This window comes from Gastrolobium bilobum, unplaced genomic scaffold (assembly GCF_033153095.1).
Source record: "Gastrolobium bilobum isolate Gb01-03AN ecotype WA unplaced genomic scaffold, APGP_CSIRO_Gbil_v1 utg28832, whole genome shotgun sequence".
NCBI lineage: Eukaryota > Viridiplantae > Streptophyta > Magnoliopsida > Fabales > Fabaceae > Gastrolobium > Gastrolobium bilobum.
Window position 1 is genome coordinate 84,745 of NW_026896376.1, and position 23,037 is coordinate 107,781.

The 23,037-nt window shown below is 37.1% G+C and overlaps 2 protein-coding genes across 2 annotated transcripts; one reads left to right on the forward strand and one right to left on the reverse strand.

Moving 5' to 3' along the window:
- The first annotated feature begins 7,537 nt into the window (after positions 1-7,537).
- LOC133299441 (uncharacterized) lies at positions 7,538-8,110 on the forward strand. Its single transcript, XM_061498897.1, has one exon. It carries the CDS (start codon positions 7,538-7,540, stop codon positions 8,108-8,110), a length of 573 nt encoding a protein of 190 aa, XP_061354881.1.
- A 3,531-nt stretch (positions 8,111-11,641) lies between these two features.
- On the reverse strand, positions 11,642-13,722 carry LOC133299442 (uncharacterized). The gene is made up of 6 exons (XM_061498899.1): positions 13,383-13,722; positions 13,086-13,281; positions 12,642-12,988; positions 12,507-12,567; positions 12,161-12,349; positions 11,642-12,086 (listed from the first exon to the last, which is right to left on the reverse strand). The coding sequence occupies exons 1-6, from the start codon at positions 13,720-13,722 to the stop codon at positions 11,642-11,644; spliced, it is 1,578 nt and encodes a 525-aa protein (XP_061354883.1).
- Between the last annotated feature and the right edge of the window lie 9,315 nt (positions 13,723-23,037).

The following is a 23,037-nucleotide window of genomic DNA, read 5'->3' on the forward strand; positions in this document are numbered from 1 at the left end:
CCTAAAGACATGAAGTGTAAAGGAAAGACGTTGTCTTTATGTCAAATGCTTGTATGTTTGAATATTGATATAATTGCTGGTCCGAAACAGATTGTGATTCTGCTATGTTTGGGCTTTGAGCTTGTGTGGACTCTTGGCTTGGATAGCTAGCTTGCAAGGTAAGCTTTGGTGTCCTCGGTTTAGCCATTGTGTGGTTCCACCATACCCCATGGGGGAATGGTTTTATATGCATGATGTGTTTACATACTTTGATAATTGAAAATGTTGTTGAGCTTTATGTGCAATTGCTTTTAATATGTATGTGTTGTTCCACTTAGACGGTAAGCCTGAGTATGTGGCGTCATACAAGACGGTGACACTGTGGGTGGGTGCAAGTGGCGTCTTGCACTAGTGTGGGTAATAGACGTATTCCTACATTTCTCTGGCCTGTAAATTAGTTATAACACACATGACATGATTATCTGCTGCATTGCACTATTTTGGAACTTATACTGTTTAATTGCTTTTGGAACTTATATTGCACATGTAAGTGAGCTTGGGGTGGAAGATCCTTGAGGACCCCTTGCCTTATTGAGATTTCTGTTTAGAGATCTCACCCCACGTTTGGGGCGCTTATTTCAGGTTCAGGTAACCCAGGGGTTGAGACCTCTAGCGGCAGGAGGCCGGAGCTTAGTTGATTGATGTTTTTCTGCTTATGCTGACTGTGCTTGGATGCTGGTTATGTTTGTTGATATCATGCTTATAGCTTCATTTGATGTTATTGTTGAGACTCTGTTGGCTATGCCGTTTATTTGGGGAGCATGGGGATTGTCCATGCCACATTGACTTGACTTTTTTATTTTAGTTTTGAGTTGTATTAATGTATCAAGATATCGTCAGGACTACGTGTTATAGATCTGTGACTTAGATACCCACTTATTTATCTATTGAGGTATTTCAGTTAGCTGTCTTTTGTAATTTACATACAAGTGATGGTTTTATGAAAATGATTAAGTAATCAACTTGGCTAAGTTTAACGACGTCATAATTGAAAAGAAAAAAATATTCCGCATTTTAATTAAGCGTGGCTTAATATGATGACATGTTAACAATAGGATTAAATGGTAGTTAGGAGCATTAAATGGTATGTCTCCTTTGGAATTAAATGCTTAGAATGATAAAAGATGATGATTGATACAATAAAATTTATGGTGATTTGTAAAATTGTAACTTAGTGAATTTTTGGGTTGAATTCCAATACTTTGTGATTTGGGATGATGGTATGATTGAATAATTGAGTTGTGGACCATTTGTATGAGTTAATAATAGGAATGTATGATATGTGTGAGTATTGAATTGGATTGAAAACCTTGGAGCATGTTTCCTTGAGGAATTCAAACCATAGAGGGTTTGGAGGAAAAATGAGGTGAAAATGTGGTTTAATCAATGGTTGATGTTTTAGTGCATGAGTGGTGGAATGGTGAATGAGTTTGATGATTAAAATGGTTGAACTAGTTGAGATGAATGCAAGATGGCCACTAGGCCTAAGTGTTTAGGTTGGGTAATATTATTGTAAAATTGATTGATTCTTTAAAATTGGTTGTTGATCATTGTGTTTGATCATATAGGTTGCCTCTCACGGAACCAATAGAAGTGGAATAAGCTTGGAGCTTATGTGTGGAGCATTGCGTACGGAGTTGAGGTAAACTCTTGGTACTTGGGTTTTATCCCTTGTGTGTTCTGTAATAGCCCGTTGTACACCGGTATTGTTAACATTAATTATGATATTAAGCGCAGTTACAATCACAGCAATTCATTTATAAAAATGCGAGTAAACTTTTTCCGTTTATTACGCGACTATTTAAAACAATAATAAAGCGTAATAAATAAACTTTGTGACCGTAACTGTGACTCTTTGCGGAATAATTATTTAAACTATCTAGATATCATAAAATACTTCCCTCAAGTCACTAAGGGGTTCCCATAAACCCACTTAGCTAAAATCTCACTGTTACGTTTTCTACCTATCCGAACATGGTTCGGTTTTTGAATTTCTGCAGACAAATCGCTTTCTACAAGCCTCTCATCTTTTATTATGTTATTCTAGACTTAATTACCTTTCTAGGAAGCTATCACATGAGTAAAAAAGTTCTCGTTTGCTCTGGATATCGTCGTTTGAAGTTGGACAAGCAAATCTTCCAGCCAACTTCAAACCGCCTCCAAATAGCCTTCACTCAATCAATTATTCTGGAAACTCCACTCAACCAATTACTCTCATATTTTTAGACTATAAACTAGACACCTCAAGCTTCAATTTGACATATCATACACCTAATTTGACCAAGAAACGAAGCGGGAATAAATTTCCCAAACTCGCTCCAGATCAGCCACAAGTGCAGCGGCCAAATGAGCAGTCCGTGCTCTCTGCCTTCTACAGGCCTACTTCCAACCCAGAATTTTTTCAAATTTTAACACAAGATATAGAACATCTCAAGATTTAAAACGGCATATGGAACGTCCCTATCAGACTTTTGTGGAAGGAGATATGTTCTCCCAAAATTCGCCTAAATTCTGCCAATTTCTAGAAAATTCGCTAGAGTTTCCTTTGTTTTTCCAATAAATCCCAATTTTGCAAATGTGTTCTCTAACCTCAATTTGTACCTAATAATCATTGGGTGGCACACAAGGACCAACAATACCTTGGTGCTCTTACAACCCTTCACAGTTTATATCCAATTTGCTCAAAATACATAATCAATGCTTACTTTTCCAAGTTAACTTATTTCAATCACAAAGGTCTAATTGCATGCATGCTTTGAATCATAAATCATCATTCACATCCTAAAATAGGCATATTGCCCTTTCATTATATTACATATTTCAATGTTACACAAGATCCAAATATTACAATTACAATTCTCCAATGAATTCATAAGACCATAAACTCTCCAAATACAACATAATGAAATAAGCCTCAAAATGAAACATAATAAATAGGGATACAAAACACGACGAAGCTGGAATGGTCAATGCCAAAACCATGCAAAGTCCAGCCTATTGGCCTCGGCATATAAGCCTACGGGTTTCCAACCAAGGTGTGTTGCCAGAACATCAACCAAGACACCCTCCATCCATAACCACCCGAGACTTCCTAGTGTGCTCCTCTACGGATCACACACCACGAACCCAGGTCAACTGGAACTCCCTCACGGAGATCTACCCAGTGGAAGTCCGTAATGCCCGAAGGCAAACAGTCTACTGGCCAGAGACACGGTACATCCTATGTACCACAACACACATAATATGCATGAGCATGTTATCTTATATTATTCACATACACTTCCTACCATTACCCTCAACGGGCATGGTGAAACACACAAGGGGATCAAACCCCAGTACCAAGAGATTACCTAACTAATCACCTCCTTACAGCTCCAACGCAATAAATCCTCGAGCTAGGTACACAAACAGAAATGCCTACACATAGGACATTCCCAATTAATTTCCATTCATCTATTACATGCAAATTATCAAGCACATGTGCATGGTTCCAAAATACTTACGACAATCCCTTTTGGTTCGGGACCAAGGGCAACCCACCGAGCTCACGGTTTAGGGTTCAAATCCGCAGAAGGCAACCTACAATGACCATATATGGATCATCACAACACGGTAAATCCACCAAAGTCACAAAACGTCAATTTTCCTCCCCTCACCAAGTGAGGTTCGACCATATATGGATCATCACAACACGGTAAATCCACCAAAGTCACAAAACGTCAATTTTCCTCCCCTCACCAAGTGAGGTTCGACCACAATAGTGTTAAAACACAAATTATTTTTCTTTATTTTCTTTTCATTTTTCTTTATCATCCTAGGGCTACCACAATGTCATTTTAGGTGTCACTTTTCATTTTACACTATCCTAACATCATTTTGCCATTTTTTCCACTCTAGGTTCAATTTCCAATTCCACACATTCCCACCATTTCTCCTTTGATTTCCAAAGCATCCAACCATCACACAATCCTTCTAATTACCATTTAACAACACAACATATCAATTATACAATTTCACAACATCAATCCCCATTTTTCCTCTCATGGCCGAATTGTACCAAGCCACACACCAAGGGTTTTTCAATTCAATTCAACTACTCCACACCTATACAATCCTATAATCCACTCATACAATCATTCAACAACTCAATTACACAATCATATAACCAATCAACTTCACAAAGTCATGGCATTTCAAAAAAAAATCCACTAAGTTATCATACAATTTCTCAATAATTTTTATTGCATTTATCACTCTAAAACATCATTCTAAATCACTTTAATCTAATACACAATTTCCATTTAAGCTCTCTAACTACATCAATCACACAAAATGCCTTTAGGGTTCATGAAATTGAATCAACAAATCCAACCAATAAAATATGATGAAACTTACTCAAAAGCTTGGCCTAAGACTCCTCCACAACATACTAAACCATTGGAGAACCAAACAATTCCATGAGTGCAAATCTACACCAAAGGGCCGCGGGTTTGGGGGGGATTTTCTCAAAATCTAGGAAGTTTCATGGCTCAAGACTACAACCATTGTGTTTGGGAGGTGATTTCCAACAAATTTCAAGACAAACTTCACTTGATTTGATGAAGATTTGATGAAGTTAGGAGAGAAAGAAATCAAAATGAAAATGGCCAAGGGAGGGGGGTTTGGGTGCGGGTTTGGAGAGAGAAAGAGGGTGTGAGGGTGATGATGAATAGTCATGCACATGTGGCCTTAAGTGACTTAAGTGAGGTGGGCCCCACCGCCACCTCACGCGATTTTAAAATAATTCAAACTCCCTCTGATTCCACTAAACGTCCATAATTTTAAAACCTATTTAGAAACTCTAATTTTTAACATTAACCATTCTCCTTTAATTATCCTTGATCAGATGAATCCGGAGTTTTCCAGTCGTTCGGAGAAATTGCAGTTTTAAGCTATTACGCGCGCCGTAGGCACGCTTCCACAAACTTTCTAATTTCCGTCAATTTACGTCAGATTTCATATTTCCTAATCATATATACCATTTATAACTTATATCCAAACCTAGAGCTCCAAATTCATTTAGCACGCTTTACGGTGCAACTGTACTGCTGTATTTTTACTCGGTAAAAACACTATTCACCGAATTTTTTGAAACTTGCCTAACCACTAAATTTTTCGTTCTGAATCCATTTCCAGGGTTATTTTTATCATTTGAGACCTCCTACTCAATTAAACATTCCTAGGGTTACATGTTTGGCTAATTACCGTTTTACCCTTCCTTTGTATTTTGACCTATTTTTCAGGATTTTCACTAATTTTACCCTTTAATCCATGTTTAATATATTAATATATAATTTAGAAATGTGAGGTGTTATATGTTCTGCCACACCTAGTGGAAGGTTGTGGTTGAATTTTGTGCTCTTGGACATTGTGTGAAATGACATGTTCATGTATTATTGCTTTGATTGTGTGACATATTATCTGATCTCTAGCCAGTAGATGTGTATGGTTTGGACTTCCGCTGGAGATATCCCTTTGGGAGATTTCGGTCGGGTTTTGCCGTAGGGCCGACTCTGGGAGCGGCACAAGGATGATCCAAGCATGGGACTTCCGCTGGATTTGGCTCATGAGGAGTTTCAGTTGGATTTTGCCATGGGATCGTCTCATCCATGGGAGAGGCACCAGGAAGCTTCTCGAGAGTTATATGATGAGATCCTTGAACGGAATCCTTGTGGGGATGTTCTTGGATGTAAGCCCAGTGTTGTGATTTTGTATGTTATGCATTTTATATAATGATCATTGTATGCACATTGAGTGAACCATGGGGTGGAGTGATCCTCTAGTACCCTTGGTTTACTGAGATATATTTGTATATCTCACCCCACGTTTGGGGATATCATTTCAGGATATAGTGAGCATGGAGGACCATCGGGTAAGAGGCTCGCTTATTGGAGGAGTTGGATCATGATGTGCATATGGATAACATGGCATTTTGGAGGATTTTATTTGATGCACATAGCATTACATTTAGCATTTTGGATTTTGATCATGAACATATTGCATGTTGAGATTTCCATGCTTTTGTGGTGTTCATGGTTAGATTCTAAGTCTTTTGTAATTGATTTACATTTCGTGCCTATTGTTTATATTGACATCTTGGTGAGCATGGGACTTGTCCATGGCCACATATTTTGATTTTAGAGGCATTTGGATACTTGTGATGTAAAATGAGCTATATGATGTGTAAATGGCAAAGGATATGGTGAATAATGTAAAATGATACATTGGTATTAGATTATGCATGATGGAAGGGCCTAGAGCCTACATTAGTAATGGTATAAGTGTTATATTAAATATTAAAGTGTTAGGAATGAAATTATGGATCCCGTGTGAAGTCAAAAAGCTGTCAAAACTGGGATTTCACAGTAGGGAATCGATTCCCTGCTGTTGGGAATCAATTCCCTGAAACAGAGCACGTAAATTTTAGCCACTGTTAAGGCTGGAAATCGATTCCTTTTTATAGGAATAGATTCCTAAAAACAGGGGAGCCAAATTGTAGCTACTGTCTGTTACTGTAGCTATTGTGAATCGATTCCCTGCTGTTGGGAACCGATTCCTACTGTGCAATTTTTGAAAATAAGTCATTTTATAACCTAGAGTTAATGGTATGGCTTAGAGGGGTTATAATAAATAAGTTTTATGCTTCCGCGAGTTTTGCATTTACAATTACGGTGTTGTTTTTAATTGATTACGGAAATAGTTAATGTTTAAAGCCAAGGAGTTAATATAAGAAAAAGTTTACCCGTAATTTATTTAACTCAATTACTGTGATTATAACTGCGCTTAATACCATATACAATGATAACATTACCGGTACGTAACGGGTTGTTACATTTTATGGTATCAGAGCAGTTTATTAGGGAACTCTGAGTATGTATGACTGTATTTTGTGTTGCATAGCTATCTGTGAACTCTTTATGATTAATGTATATATGATTCCTCAGTGTGGGTCTGATCAGCTCATTCCTTTGTGTTACATGTACAGATATCATGAGGGGGGGCTCGTGGCCGCCGTGGGACACAAGGTGCAGATCCTCCTCCGCTTGATCCGGTTACTGTAGTTCTAAATGCTCTGCGGGTGGAGACGGCTGCTAATAGGACTATGACTGAAAACCTGATGAAGAATAATCAGGATATGTTGCAGGCCTTCATGACTGAGATGAGGGCTGAGAGAGCTCGGCATAGGCGGAATATTTCTCCTCCGCATACGGCTACGATGACACCTACACCTACGCCATATGTTACACCCACGCACGGGGAGAGTGGGGCTAGTCACCTCACTGGTGAGGCTAGTCAGCCCACTGCTGATCCTACATATGTTGCTCAGTCTACTGGGGCTACTGAGCAGATTAGTGATGATGTTGCGGATGAGCGGAGCCTTATCTCATTTCGAAAACATAAACCGCCAGCATTTCTGGGGTCAAAGGACCTGAAGGAGGTTACTACCTAGCTTATGGGAATGGATAAGATATTCCAGGTGATGAGGTGTCAGGATCCTCAGAAGTTGTTGTATTCGGTGTATATGCTGGAGGGTGATGCCCATGAGTGGTGGTGCAATGTATCTCGCCCTTATGCTGTTCAGGGTAAGGAGATCTCTTGGGCTTTGTTTGAGGGCCTATTTCATGAAGAATATTTTCCTCGTGATGTCCGGGAGGCTAAACAAGGAGAATTTGATAAGCTGGTGCAAGGTTCATTATCTGTGGATGCATATTTGGCCAAGTTCAATGAATTGGTCAAGTTTGCTAATTATGGGGGTACTTTGCCTACTCCGGAATTTCTTTCTACGAAGTACCAAAGAGGATTGAGTGAAAAGATTGTGAAACGCATGTCGAATATTGTTGTCAGGAATTTTGCTGATTTAATGACACAGTTCAAGAAGGTCGAGATTGTGCATGGCAGGTATCCGAAGTCTAATTCTGCTAGAGAGAAAGAGATGAGGAAGAACAATAATCCTTTTGGTTTTAATTACAGAGGTGGTCATCAGAATAATAATAATAATAATAATAATAATAGAGGAATGGGTTGCAAGTAAGGTAGCCTCCTGGTCAATTTAAGAGGAGTGGAGCCCCTAGTGGTGGAGCTGTTGATAGATATTATATCCCACAATGTGGGAAGTGCAAGAAATATCACAAAGGTGTATGTGGTGTAGCCCCGGGGGAGTGTTTCAAGTGTGGTCAGACTGGCCATTTTGCTAGGAGTTGTCCATCTGCTACTGGACAGGCTGCGGATCTGCAGGCCTTACCGACTACTACTACTGCTGCTGCTGTTATTCCTACGGTTGGGCGAGTGTATACTACAAATGCGCAGCATACTGAAAAGGCCCCGAATTTGGTAAAAGATATAATTTTCATTTCTAATATTGAATTATCTGTATTGTTTGATTCGGGAGCGACATAGATAATAAATACATATTAAAATAACAAACCTTAAATAATTGCAAGTCTTGAAGATATTTTTATTTTGTTATGAATTAACTCCAAAGTAGTTGAAAAGATCATACGCAGTACATAATTTTTTAGTCCAACCTTTCCTTTCTCTTTTTTGACTATAGTCATGTTTATTTAGGGTTTTTTCTTTGAAAAGGTACTGTTTTAATTAAGTTTGAAATCTTAATGATAATTGGATGAGTTTTTTTAAACAAAAAAAAATCAATTTTATTTTTTTTCCTTATAAAGAGTAACTTAGGAAAAAAATCTCAAACAATGTTATAATATTAAAGTACATTATTTCTTTCAAAGTTTATCTAAACTCATGTTTTTGGGGAACTGCTGTATATAAATTTCACCGATCATTTTTTTTTATATAATGAAGGAAAATAAACAACAAACTAACTACTAATGTATCTGGGCATCCCAATGCCCTTACAATCCAAAATCAACACGGAATTACAATTAGGAGGGGGACTACTATACCAGATGATATTGTTATCCCTCACAGCATGTTGAGAGGCTAACCAATCCGCCACCTTGTTCCCTTCACTATATATATGAGCCACTTCAATCTTCCAAGGTTTTTCCAGCATGCATTTAATAGCCTGGACTATAGATGAGTAGAGACTAGGAGTATCACACTCTCTAGATAGCATCTGTATAGCATCCATGGAATCACTTTCTAGTACCACTTGCTGCATACCTTCATTCCAGGCCCGGTTTAAGCCAATAAGCATCCCACAAAGCTCAGCCATGAGGGCAGTACCGTGTCTCAGCTTCCTTGAATAACCCATAATCCACTCTCCACTAGAGTTTCTGATGACTCCTCCACATCCAACCTTGGCTCTATTTTCAGCACAGGACCCATCCGAATTCAGTTTCATCCAGCCTTGAGGAGGAGGGCTCCATTTCACTAAAACTTCAGTAGCTTCTCCTACCACAAGCCCTGCACTAGTTAGCAAACCATCAGCCAACTCACAGTTCTGAATATGGTTGAGGACTTGCTGACTAGCCTCATAGGGAGAATTGTAAGACCCTTCGAATGCAAGGTTGTTCCTGCAATGCCAAATATTCTAGCAAGCAACTCCAAAAACTTTCCTACAGGACTTATTTGTCTTGCTTCTATTGAAGTTTCTATCAAGCCACTCTTTGAAATCACCACTATAAAAGTTATTCTGCTCTCTATTTTTAATAAGATGCATCCACACCTGTCTAGTCCAGCTGCAATTCCGAAAGATGTGCAGGCAGTCTTCAAATGGATAATGACACCGGGAGCAAGATCCATCCTTAGTCATGTGTCTTTGCACTCTTCGATCATTTGTCAGTAATTTGTCTCCAAGAAGAAGCCAAATAAAGTATTTAATTCTTTGGGGACCCTCCCAATCCCAAGCAAACTTCCAGTTACATCCACCAGTAGCAGGGTCAGAAGGGAGAATAGTCAAATAAGCAGATTTAATATAGAATAAACTTGTTGATGAATAATTCCAAAGAACTTTGTCTTCTCCAGCTTCTAATGAGGGGGGTATTAAATCTGCAATCACAGCCAGGTCTTCAGCTTCCAGGTAGGGATCCAGCTTGCTCCAATCCCAATTCCCTTCATTGTTGATACAATCAGCTATGGTTCAATTACTTACATCTTCTGGAAGAGGGGCAGTAGCTGTATCTTGAAGCTTCTTTGTCCCAGGCAGCCAACTATTTTTCCAGAATTTTGTGTTTAGTCCATCTCCTATCAGAACTCTTGAACCATCACAAACATTGTTCCAAGTTCTACACACTCATTTCCAAGTGTTAGATACATTCTTCCTTTTGCTCAGAGTAGGAATAATATCATTTCCCACCTTATACTTGCTTCGCAGGACTTGTGCCCAGAGGGCATTTCTATTAGTGAGAAGGCCATGCCCAAATTTCATGGCAAAGGCTTTATTAACCATTCTCTGATCTCTGAATCCCAGTCCCCCTTCATTTTTAGGTTGACAGATTTTCCTCCATCCCACCAGATGCATTTTCCTCTTGGTAGGGTTGGATCCCGAAATAAAGCTTCTAGTTAGTTTCTCTACTTCATCACATAAGCTGGTTGGAAGGGTTGTTGTTTGCATGGTATATGCAGGCAATGCTTCCAGAACAGATTTAGCAAGAGTTGCTCTGCCTGCTAGAGATAAGGATCGTTGGTTCCATGAAGACAACCGGTTATGAACCCTTTCAATTACATTATTGAAGGTATTCTGAGATACTCTTTTGTGGAATAAGGGAACACCAAGATATTTACCCAAATCTGCAGTAAGCCCAACTCCCAAACAGCCACTCAGCTCCTTAGCTTTATTAAAGCCCACATTTTTGGAAAAGAAAACTCTTTTCTTGTCACAGATCACCTTTTGACCCGATGCCTTAGTGAATATTTTAAGCACCTGGTTGATGATGTGAGCTTGGTCCAAGGAAGCTTCCGCACATAGGATGATATCATCTGCAAAAAAAAGGTGAGAAATAAGAATAGCTTCCTTATTCAGCATGATAGGCTTCCAAGCTTTGGCATCAACAGCCATTTGGATCACATGAGCCATCCTCTCCACATATAAGACAAATAAATAAGGGGATATGGGATCCCCTTGTCTAATGCCCCTCCCAGGTTGAAATTCCCTGGTTGTAGTTCCATTCCACCTGACATTCATGGTGCTAGTTGAAATACGGTCGTACAACAAGTTTACCAGATTACTAGGGATCTCCATGTCAGTCAGGGTATCCTTAATAAAGTTCCAACTCAGACGATCATATGCCTTCTCCAAGTCCACCTTAATCATCATCCACCCCTTATCTCCTCTCTTGTACTTCATGGAATGAATAATCTCCTGAGCAATAATAATGTTGTCAGGACTTTGTCTTCCTCTTATGAAGCTGCATTGATTGGGGGTGACAATTCTAGGCATAAGCTCCCTCAACCTCTCAGCAATCAGTTTAGTTATGGCTTTTTAGGTGACATTACATAGACTGATTGGCCTGAACTCCTTCATGGATTCTGGGTTGTCTTTCTTTGAGATAAGACATAGAAGGGTCTTGTTAATCTCTTTGAATTTCCTTGGATCCTTGAAAATGTCAATAATCAAATTGCACACAGAATTACCTACATTATTCCATTGCGACTAGAAAAAGATTGCTTGGAGACCATCAGGGCCAGGAGCCTTAAACTTCCCCATCTTGAATATAATTCTTTTAATTTCCTCATGACTAGGAGCAGCATCCAGCTTCTCCTTTTCCCTAGAGAAGAGACTAGGGAATGCACCCTTAAGGGGAAAATCACCATCATCCTCTTCTCCAGCCGAAAATAGCTCCTCATAGAAGCTAACAACCATGCTAATCAGCTTATCTTTATTAGCAATCCAATCCCCTTGGTTATTCTTCAGGGTCAGGATCTTATTGTGTCTCCTTCTACTAATGGTTGTTGAGTGGAAAAATTTTGTATTTTTGTCCCTAAATTTCATCCAATTGCATCTGGATCTCTGGAACCAAGCCATTTCCTCTCTTAACAAGATGGCTCGCAAGTCCCTCCACAGACTCTTCTGCAGCAGCTTAGTATTATGGTCAAACCTGCCAAATTTATAGTTGTCCAGCCCTCTAAGTCTAGCATAAATCTTATTTTCTGCTTTATGTTAACTCTATACACATTCTGATGCCACAACTTAGCTTCAATTTCAAAATCATCTCTTGCCGGGGACCAGTTATCAAACTTCTCCCAGCTATTTTTAACCACTCTCCCAAAATCTTCCAAAGTTAACCATGAAGCCAAAAATATGAAATGTTTAGCTTCCAAAGGAGGGCTACTATATGTTTCATTTAAGATCATAATTGGCCTGTGATCAGAATTAAAATAAGGTAAATGGGTCACAATTCTTTCAGGCCAGGAACTGCTCTAGAATTCATTGGAACAAGCTCTATCTAATCTTTCTTGAAGCTTGCCTCTTCTTCAGGTGAAACTGGGGCCTTTAAACCCTAGGTCAGACAACTCACAATTTGTCAAGCACTGCTGCATATCCCCCACACTTCTCCAACACACCTCCTTGCCACCAATCTTATCAGTATAACAGAGTATGGAGTTAAAATCCCCAACAGTGATCCACGGCCCAGTGATATTTTGTGCCAAACCTTCCAGTTCCATCCATAGAGTTTTCCTAATCACTTTGTTTGGACTCCTATAAACAAAAGTAACATAATCAACTTTATCATCATCCTTAAAGTAAATTCTAGTATGGATGAATTGATGATGGCTACGAAGGATCTCAACCTTCACTTTCCTATCATCCCACACTAGCCAAATACCACTTGAGAACCCTATTGCTTCCTGTTTGTAAGGGTTAGGGTACCCATGTTTGCTGATAATTTTATCACCTTTTTTCCCACTAATTCTAGTCTCAAGGAAGGCTAAGACATTAATTCTAAATCTGTATTTCAGGTCTTTTATGAGTGCTGGAAACTCTTTCTTTCCCACAACCCTACAATTCCTTGCGCACACAGGCATAAAAACTAAAAAAGTTTGAACCTGGGACCCTAATCAACCTGATTACAGGTTATTGCCATAGGTTCTCACACCCCCCCCCCCCCATGTCCATTAGGACTTTATCAAAGTCTTGATCTTTCTCATAATAAGAAGCGGATTTCAATAAGGATAAGGCATCCTCACCTTTAACCAGGGCTTCAGGTTGACTCCCTTCCTTTTGAGCATCATCACTCGGAGATAATGGTTGCTTCTCTTTGTCTTTAGTCTTCACCACCTTATAAGGCCCTCCTAACACAGTGTTAGGTGACTAGTTCTCATTCCCCCATCTCGTGAATCTTGAGTTCTGTAGTTGGCATTCTTTCTATTCACAGGACTGGTCCTGCCTTTACCATCCTTCACTACACCTTTCTTTTGGAAATTCCCATTCAGCTTAGGGTTCTTTTTTCCAAGATCCCTAGATTGCTCTCCTTTGCTGCCTCCGCTAATATCCTGCTCCTTATCTCCTCTACTAAGTGCTGAAGTCGTGGCCACATTGGTAGGTTCTGGCTTCACATACTGTTTCTTCTCCAACCCAGTCTTGTTCCTTGATGAGTGCATCCTAGGGCTCTCCATTTTCTTAGTAAAGTTCTCCTTCACGGGATTAGAGTTTCTTGGGCCACTGTTAGTTGCCTGAGTGGGTGGACCAGGTTTTGGTTTTTTCCCCTTGGTTTCCTCTGAACTACCATCCATTTCCCAAACGCTTCGTGGGCTCCTTCACCTTTACTCTGACTATTGCTACTGACTACTTCCTTGTCTTGAGCTCGTACTTCTTGAATCTTACTCTGGGCATGTTTCTCATCACAGCCATCTTGTCTATGCCATAGAGGCCACATTTAAAGCAGATAAGATGTAACTGTTCATACCCTACTTGATAGGATTTACCCCAAAACTTAAATTTCGATAGGACACTCTTCTTCAAGTCTATTTCCACACAAATTCTGGAAAATCTTGTCCTCTCCGTGATGTCATCTTCTCCCATCTCATTTCTTCTCAGGGAATTTCTATCTATTTTCAGCGTTCTGCCAAAAATATTCCCAATTTTCCACAGATTTCTTGTTGTGTAGAATTCCAGAGGAAGCCCTGGAATTCTTAACCAAACTGCCAGTTTTTTAAAGCTCTCATCATAAGGATCAAAGAACGGACGCCACCTTTGGACCACCACATAGTGGTCTGCTACCACCCAAGGACCTTCTTCTAGCACATGCTTATAGTCGCTGTCGTCTTGGAATCGAAATACCAGGTAGCCATTATCTAGGTCTACAATCTCATATGAGCCCCTCAGACTCCACATTTTCTGCAATCTAGCTACTAGGAACCGAGATTCTATGCGTTTCCCCAGGAGTTTTATAATTAGGGCCTTCCTCCACTATTGGCAATCCTCCTTGTGCTGAGCCATAGAAAACTTGTATGAAGGACACAGTGGGTCATCTTCATCTTCCTTCTCCATTTCATCAAGAAGGTCCTCTTCCGCTTCTTCTCTCCGCTGAATATTCATCCAGTGTTCCTCTTCACTCTCATAGCCTTTAACTTCTCCATTCAGATGCATCAGTTTCTCCTTGTATGATACAACCTTGGTTCCCTGACATGCATTCTCCCCTAATGGGGTCTTCCTGTTGTTTACGGTGGCATCGCTAGGAATTTCTCCCCTGTCTAGCCCCTCCATCTTTACTTCCGTGGAAACCCCTTCCACTGCATTCTTTACAGGGTTGGACCCACCTCGAACCAGAGGTTCGATATCCTCCTTCGAGCTACCAAAATCCACCTTCAAGCACTCATTACTCACCTTCTCACAATCACAAGTTCTTCCTTTCTCCCCAATTCTCTCTCTTTCTCATGTTCTCTCTCTCCTTCTGTTTGGATCTTGCCATTCTCTCAGTGAATAGTGAACCCTAGCATAGTTATTTTTTCACTCCGTGCATAACATCAAAATAGTGTATTCAGATTCTTATTACGCCTCGACCCCACTTGAATACGACTAGCAGACATAAATTTTCACCGATCATTGATCCCACGCTATAGCACGTTTTATTTTTCATTTAAAACTTCAAAATTATGGTTTGGATTTTTCCAAATGAAAAACCAATACATGTTATGACATGTTGGGCCAAAAGCCATACTCGATCCACTAGATTATAAAATAATTTTACACGGGTTCCGGTGAATATAATGCATATCCATTATTAAAGAAAAACTTTAGCGATTCGGAACTATTCAATTTAGTGGACCCTTTTACAGAAAATAAATAAATAAAAAGTTTGATGTTTGTCATTTTAAATAACATAAGTTATGTCATTTTAATAAAGAGATTGGCACAAAAAGTGGAACTCATAGGAGAGAAAGTAGTTGATTTTTTTTAATTTAAATTTTAAATAAAAATATATTTTTTTTGTGTCTATCTCTCTCTTAAAATAACAAAACATTATGTCATTTAAAATGACAAATACTTTTTTCATAAATAAAGTAAAAAGTAAAAAGGTGAATCTATTTTTTTCTTTTTAGTAAAATGGACTATTGAGTTCGGTGGTCTTGAACCACTAAAATTTTTCTCTTATTATTCCGTCAATTTGACATAATTAAGAGTATTTTTGGATAAGCTTTTAAAAAAATATTTTTATGACTTTTTTTAGAATGACATTTTAGAAGTTAAAGCTATTTTAAAATCATTTTAAAAAATTATTTGACTTTTGACTTCTATTTTCTTTGTACGAAAACCCTAACCTTGAAAAAAAATATTATTTTAACTTGTCTTTTTAATTCTGCTTTTTAAAATAGTTATTATCCAAACACATTCAAAAGGATTTTTTTTTTCAAAAAAAAAAAGCAGTTTTTTTTTAAAAAAAAAAACCATCCAAACACCCACAAAATCAATGGAAGTACAACCATAGAAAATTATAAACCACCCCTCTCTGTGGAATCACTTCTTCATAGTTGAATCAATCACCGGCTTTTACCGTTTTGTTTGAAGGATAACATAGACTAAAGAAAAAACAAAACCAAGTTATTCTTTCATTGGAATTATGATATATTTTATTCTTTACCTAGAATTGATTTTTGAAGTTGTGTCATTGTTACTTTTTTTTATGGTGAAATGTGTCATTGTTATTTGTTTGCTCCATATTTATTTCTTTGTCTTTGTTTCTGCTCTGAGTGAAACTAGGGTAATTGGGTAAGTGTTTGGGTTATGCACGGTTGCATATTGGTCTGACAAGGATATGGTATCGTTCTAAGTGTAAGGAATAATGAGTGTTTGATCTGGAATGAATGATGGCATCGAATGTATCTAAAATCTCCCCTTTAGTATCATTTATGTATTTATAGCAGCTATTATATGCAGTTATGAATGGAGAATCATGAATAGGGAGCAGTTATCCAGGAGGTGATCATGATAGTTGCAGGCGATTGCACTGGGTAATGGTGGTCGTGAGGTTGAACCCACGATCTGGGCTCATGAGTTCGGTCTTAGCCGAAACATTAAGTGCAAGCCGCCGGATAACAAAAGTAATTTGAATAAGGGGCCTGAACTAGGTAAAAGGCTTAAGTGTAGGCCCAAGAAGGGATTCAGGTTTAACTGGGAACAGTTTCCTTCTCTTATTTATTTAGAGTTAGTTTGGAGAATAGGATAATAGTAGGATATGATATGAGGCTGATAAGGATAGAATATGATATGGGGCTGATAAGCCTATATCATGTCATGTGTTTAATGAGTACCTGATTAACAAGCTGATAAGATTATGTAGAATAAGAAAGGAGAAAGAAAAAAATAAAATATAATGCAATACATACAAATATATTGGATAACATGGGGATATATTGGGTAGCGTGGGGATATATTGGGTATCCAATATTGATATCCTATCTTGTTGAATCCTAACTCAGCTCTTCCAATAGGATAAGAAATCATGTATTAGATATGATAAAATGAGACAACAGGATAAATTAATCATATCCTATTGACCCAGATAAAAGTAGGATATGATAAGTTATCCTATCATATCTTCTTTATCAGGTTTTTCAAACAGACTCTTATTGTTCAAGTGAAAATATTTTATGTATTGTTATCAAAAAAAAAAAAAAAAAGATTTTATGTATTACGTATATACCGAGTAATTGATATATATTTTGAAATAAGTTATTTTACCTATCATTTTTTTGCCTATTTTTATCTACCATCCTCCAACACTGTTAAATCAGAATCTTAACTAACATTTATCTTTATAGGCAGAAAAAATAATAAGTAGAATAACATATCTCATTTATTTTTATCAAATACGACAGAAAATAATTTATTTATATTATTTTTATCTTTATGATTAATTTTTGTCATATTTTTTTATATATATAAGAGAATATGCATTCCCGTTATACAGAAAGTGAGCTCGTTCATGTGTACTACCTTCGTCAAATCATGAAAAGGATGTGAATGAGACCAAGACGCAAGTCCATAAGCAAGTTAAGGACTTACGGGACCATGTCCCACTAGCTATTTGATTTTTCAATCAGCTCAATATCTGTGTCCTTGTCTCAAGGACAATGACTCAATTGATTTTTCAATGCACGAAATCAGCGAAACCAACTTGCACATCGCCACTTTAGCCATCTTTTATGTTTCCCAATATCTCCCTACGTTAATTTCCATGTCTTCAACTCAAGGTTACGTCACAATTTTTATGTTTAAAATCATATTTTTGCACTTTTAACTTCTTTTTAATTAGTTTTTGAATTATTTTTCTCTAATTTATTCATCTAACTTTATAATAAAAACTCACTCCGTTTTTACAATCCCTATTATTGTCATCCTGAAGTTCCATTTATTTTTAAGGAAAGTAATCACTTACATGCCATCTCAACTTGAAATTGTACATGTCATTTAACTTATTAAGAAGTTTTGTTTTCCGCCTCAATCGTTGAATTTTATTCATTTAATTATTACAATTTATTGAGTTATATTTATTAATTAATTATTAATTTTAAATAATCATAACGACTGAAATAAGGAGTAAGACATAATCTTAATTAATTAGAGACAAAAGATCATACCTCATATATTTATATATAAGATATATTATTTTTATGAAAAAAGTGTTTGTCATTTTAAATGACATAAAGTTATGTCATTTTAAGAGAGAGATAGACAGAGAATAAATTTTTTTATTTAAATTTTAAATTAAAAAAACACTCATTTTCTCTCTCCCATTATTTCCATTTTATATGTCTATCTCTCTCCTAAAATGACATAACTTATGTCATTTAAAATGACAAACACCAAGCCCTATTTTTATACATGTGTAAGAATAAGAAGTGTTATAATCAATCTTGAACATTGATTAACTTTATTTTTTTCCACTCCATTTTGTCAACAAATAAATATGATGGCACTCATACGTAATCTCCAATTCATCTGATATAGATTCACTAGAGTCCTTCTTTAATATAAATTTAATATGAATTTATATTGCATATTACTATTCTTATAATTTAATATGAATTTTCTTCTTTAGATATTTTTTCAGGTAATAGGTATTAGTATTCAATACCATTGCATAAGTAACAAGGACCATATCAGCAATGTAAAGAGTTGTCAAAACAGGTCAGTCCATTTCATTAGGCTCTGGCCCATGTGGGTTAGGCCAAATGACCCTCAATAATAAAGACTCGCATAGGCCAAAAAATTATGATTTCATAAATTTTAATTTTTTATAATATTCAATCACTACTAAAAAAAGTTCCACTATCGACGAAATTTATTGATGGAAAATATTTCGTCGAAAATAGAATTTCATAAAAATAAAGACGAAATTAAAGGTGAAAAAAGACTCAGTCGTAACTAGTGATGGAATTTTTTGAAGAAAATTTTTTTTAGAAGAAGTTTGGTTTATAAGGTGTATATAATTACATGGAACTATTATATAATGCATTGTATGTATCGATTACCTTGTGTTCCACACAAGATGAGTTTTTCTTATGTGAGGCATGCCATGTCCCGGTGGTGTGCTACATAATACATGCCCCGTGGTGTGTTTCATAAGATATATTTTCCTTATGCTTGGTATATTGCAAAATGGATTTTCCTTGCGTAATGCATACACGTGAGTTCTCTGGCCAGTAGAATCACTTATTGTGGGCTTTTCAATGATGGTGTGTTGACCAGAGAAATGACCTAATGAGATTGCTATCTCACCTCGTGTGGGGATTGTAACATCCCAAGAGTTGGCAATGGCAGGGAGTCATCGCCGGTGCGAAAGGGCACGGAGAATAAGCGGCTCATGCCAAATCTTGCAACTTGGGGGTTCATGAATGAATCGAATCAACACTCGAAAGAGAGGGATTCCAGCGACTGTGCTGGTATGGGAACAAGATGCATCTACTTTTCGGTAGCCCGGATCAGAAGAACTCCACAATTAAGCGTGCTTGACTTGGAGCAATTCTGGGATGGGTGACCTCCTGGGAAGTTTTCCCGGGAAGTGTGCGAGTGAGGCCAAAGCACACTGAAAAGTCTCGTGTTAGTGTGTGGGGACAGTCATTGATTCTTGCAAGTTGTGAGGCGTTACAAGTGGTATCAGAGCAGGGCCTCTCTTCCAGTACGGTGTGGTTCGAGGATGAACCAGGCCGAAGCTGGTGGGCATGTAACATCCAAAGAGCTGGCAAAGGCAGGGAGTCATCGCCGGTGCGAAAGGGTACAGACAATGAGCGGCTCATGCCAAATCTTGCAGCTTGGGGGTTCATGAATGAATCGAATCAACACCCGAAAGAGAGGGATTCCAGAGACTGTGCTGGTATGGGACGGTACAGTTAGGAATGACTTATAAGAATTAATTGGTACTAACTATACTAATAAGATGCATCTACTTTTCGGTAGCCCGGATCGGAAGAACTCCACAGTTAAGCTTGCTTGACTTGGAGCAATTCTGGGATGGGTGACCTCCTGGGAAGTTTTCCCGGGAAGTGTGTGAGTGAAGACAAAGCACACTGAAAAGTCTCGTGTTAGTGTGTGGGACAGTCATTGATTCTTGCAAGTGGTCGAGCGTTACAGGGATTGTGTTGTTACTTATAACAACTCATACCAATATATTATGAAAATATAGAATAATTATGAAAGTGATGAGTGAGCTAGGTAGATTCCCTGAGTGAAATTGAGAGCGGTTAAATCATGAGATTGTTATGATAATTAATATGAGGATATAATTCATGCCTAACAAGTCAATTAGGAGATAAGTAAGAGTATGAGTTATGTTGAGAGACATAGATGTCAATTTAGTATGACATGTTATTTTGGTAATTTGACAAAACTAGGTCTGAACTGAATTATGTCAGTCTAGTTAAATTGTCTGCTAAGTTTTATGAGATATAAGTGGTCTTAATTTAAATAGATGATATGTAGAGAAATTAAAAGAATTAAGTCAAAGATAAATGAAATTAGAGCCAATAGGAAATTATATGGAATTCAAAGTCGAAGTAAGCTTAAACTTACTAAATAAGCCTAATTTTTGGTCAAAGTTGGTTGTCTTGCTTTCTTGCCTATGTTATATGCATGTTTCCTTGTTTGTCATGTATGTTTGTCAAAACCTCAAGTAAATAAAGTGTAAAGTGATAACCAATAGGAATTAAGTTGCTAAAAGTCTTTGAAAAGTCAAAAATGGTGGGCTTTAGTTATTTTCCTAAGCTAAGTCGGTTTTCTTTCCATGATGCATCTCTATGCTAGTTTCACTTGTTTGCCTTGCATGGGCAGCAAATTAAAAGCTAACATAAGATTTGGGGACCAATGAAATGCAAAAGATGAAGTTAAAGTCAAAAAGTTAAGAAAACTTACATATTAAGTCATATTGGAAGCATATAGGTTATCTACTCATCCTTTGCTTTCGTTTTATGCTTTCTTCTTGCTTAGTCGAGGGACATCATGGGAGAAAAAGATTGAGAGGACTTTGTGATTTAGCTATTTTTTCAAGAAACTTTCAACATGAAAAAAGATAGCTAGTGAGCTTGTGTTCAAAAACCCTAGAAACTATACACCTTGAAGGTTTGTTTTGAGTGAGACACCTTCTCTTTAAACCTTGATATAATTGTTGTCCAGGAGATTTAGATGAGCTTTTGCTTGAATTATATGTTGAAGAAGTCTTAGATCATCAAAAGGAAGCTATCCAAGGTATTTAATGTCATTTTAATGGGTTGAATAATGATTTGTGAATCTAGGTTTACTTTAGGTTTTCATGAAATTCTATAGAGGTTGTATGATGTTGTTTGAAGCGATTTGATGTTGAAGATTAATTGATTTATCATGTAAAGTACAAGAGAACATCAACGATGCATGAAAATGCAAAGATAAATGACCTAACTTCTAGTACATGATTCGACCATGGCTAGTAAAATTAGGGTTTATGTTGTGTTTGATGTTGTTTATATATTAGTCGTTAATTTCAAGTTTAATCAAGTAAATACAAGCTAAGAAAATGAAAAATGGTTGACCTAGAATGTGATGCATGATTCGGCCATGTGTGTTTAAAATGTGAAGCTTATGTGTTTATGTTGTTGTGGAGATGAAATTAGGGTTATTGAGTGGTCTAGTAATGATTCAAGTGATGAAAATATAATGAAGTTCATAAGTCTTTGCTGAAGTCCTTGATTCGGCCATCATTAAATAAATTAGGGCTTTTGTGATGTTTGATAAAATGAGTATGTGAAACATGAATTTAATGATTAATTAAGTGAATAAGGCCATTGGATTAAAGATTGAATGTGAAATTTACAAAAAAAAAAAAGATTGAATGTGAAAACGTTACACAACCCTAAACCTATGTATTCGGCCATAATAGGTTTAATATGGTAAAAACATGTGTTTAATTCATATTGAATGATATTAAGTATCTTTTGTATGATAAGGTGCCAAATGGAACATAGAACGATGAATTAAAAGCTTGGAAAATGTGTGTTAAAGACCTATTAGGGTTCGGCCATTTGGAGTTTAAATAACATGGAAATAAAGTTAAATAATAATTAAACCTAGAACTTAATTGAAGTAAGTTTCAAGTGGGTTTAAGGAGTTAAATCTCTAATTAATGGTATTTTGGTGTAGGTTTAACATTATATGAGCAAGTGTCAAATTGCTATGGTTTAGATCTGACTTGTGGTATGGGCATGAATTGTCAAGAATGGAATTGTTAAGTTGGGCAAAATATGAATCTTGTGATAAATTTGAATGTGTGAAAGTTAAATCAGATATAAGTTTGGATATCAGATGTGATTCAAGACATACAATGATTTCTGATCATATTTCTGAAGATTTAACATAGTTACTTGTGTTTCAAGCAAGCATGCTATAGAAGCTTTATAACACCTCGCATTTCTAAATTTAAATATTAATATATTAAATGAGAATTAAAGAGAAGGATTAGTGAAAATCCTGAAAATTAGGCCAAAATACAAAGAAAGGGCAAAACGGTAGTTAGCCAACACGCAACCCTCAGAAGATAAAAATTGAGTAGAAGGTCTCAGATGGTAAAAGTAACCCTGAAAATAGATTCAGAACAAAAAATTGAGTGTTTAGGCAAGTTTCAGAAAAATCAGTGAATAGTATTTTTATCGGGTAAAAATACCGCGGTACGATTGCACCGTAAAACATGCTGATTGAGTTTTGATCTCTAGGTTTTAAATATAAGTTATAAATGGTCTATAGAACTAGAAAATATAATTTCCGATAAAATTTGATGGAAGTAAGTTAGTTTGGGGAAGAGTGCCAATGACGTGCGCAACAGCTTAAATCAACATTTTCTCCGAACGACCAGAAAACTCCAGATTCATCTGATCAAGTATAATTAAAGGACAATGGTTAATATTAAAAATTAGAGTTTCTAAATAGATTTTGAATTTATGGACGTTTAGTGGAATCAGAGGGAAATTCAAACGGGTTTGAAACGCGTGAGGTGCGGTGGGTCCCACCCCACTTAAGTCCACTTAAGCCACCTAAGATTCACTATTCATCATCCACTTCCCTTCCCTTTTTCCAGCACAAAC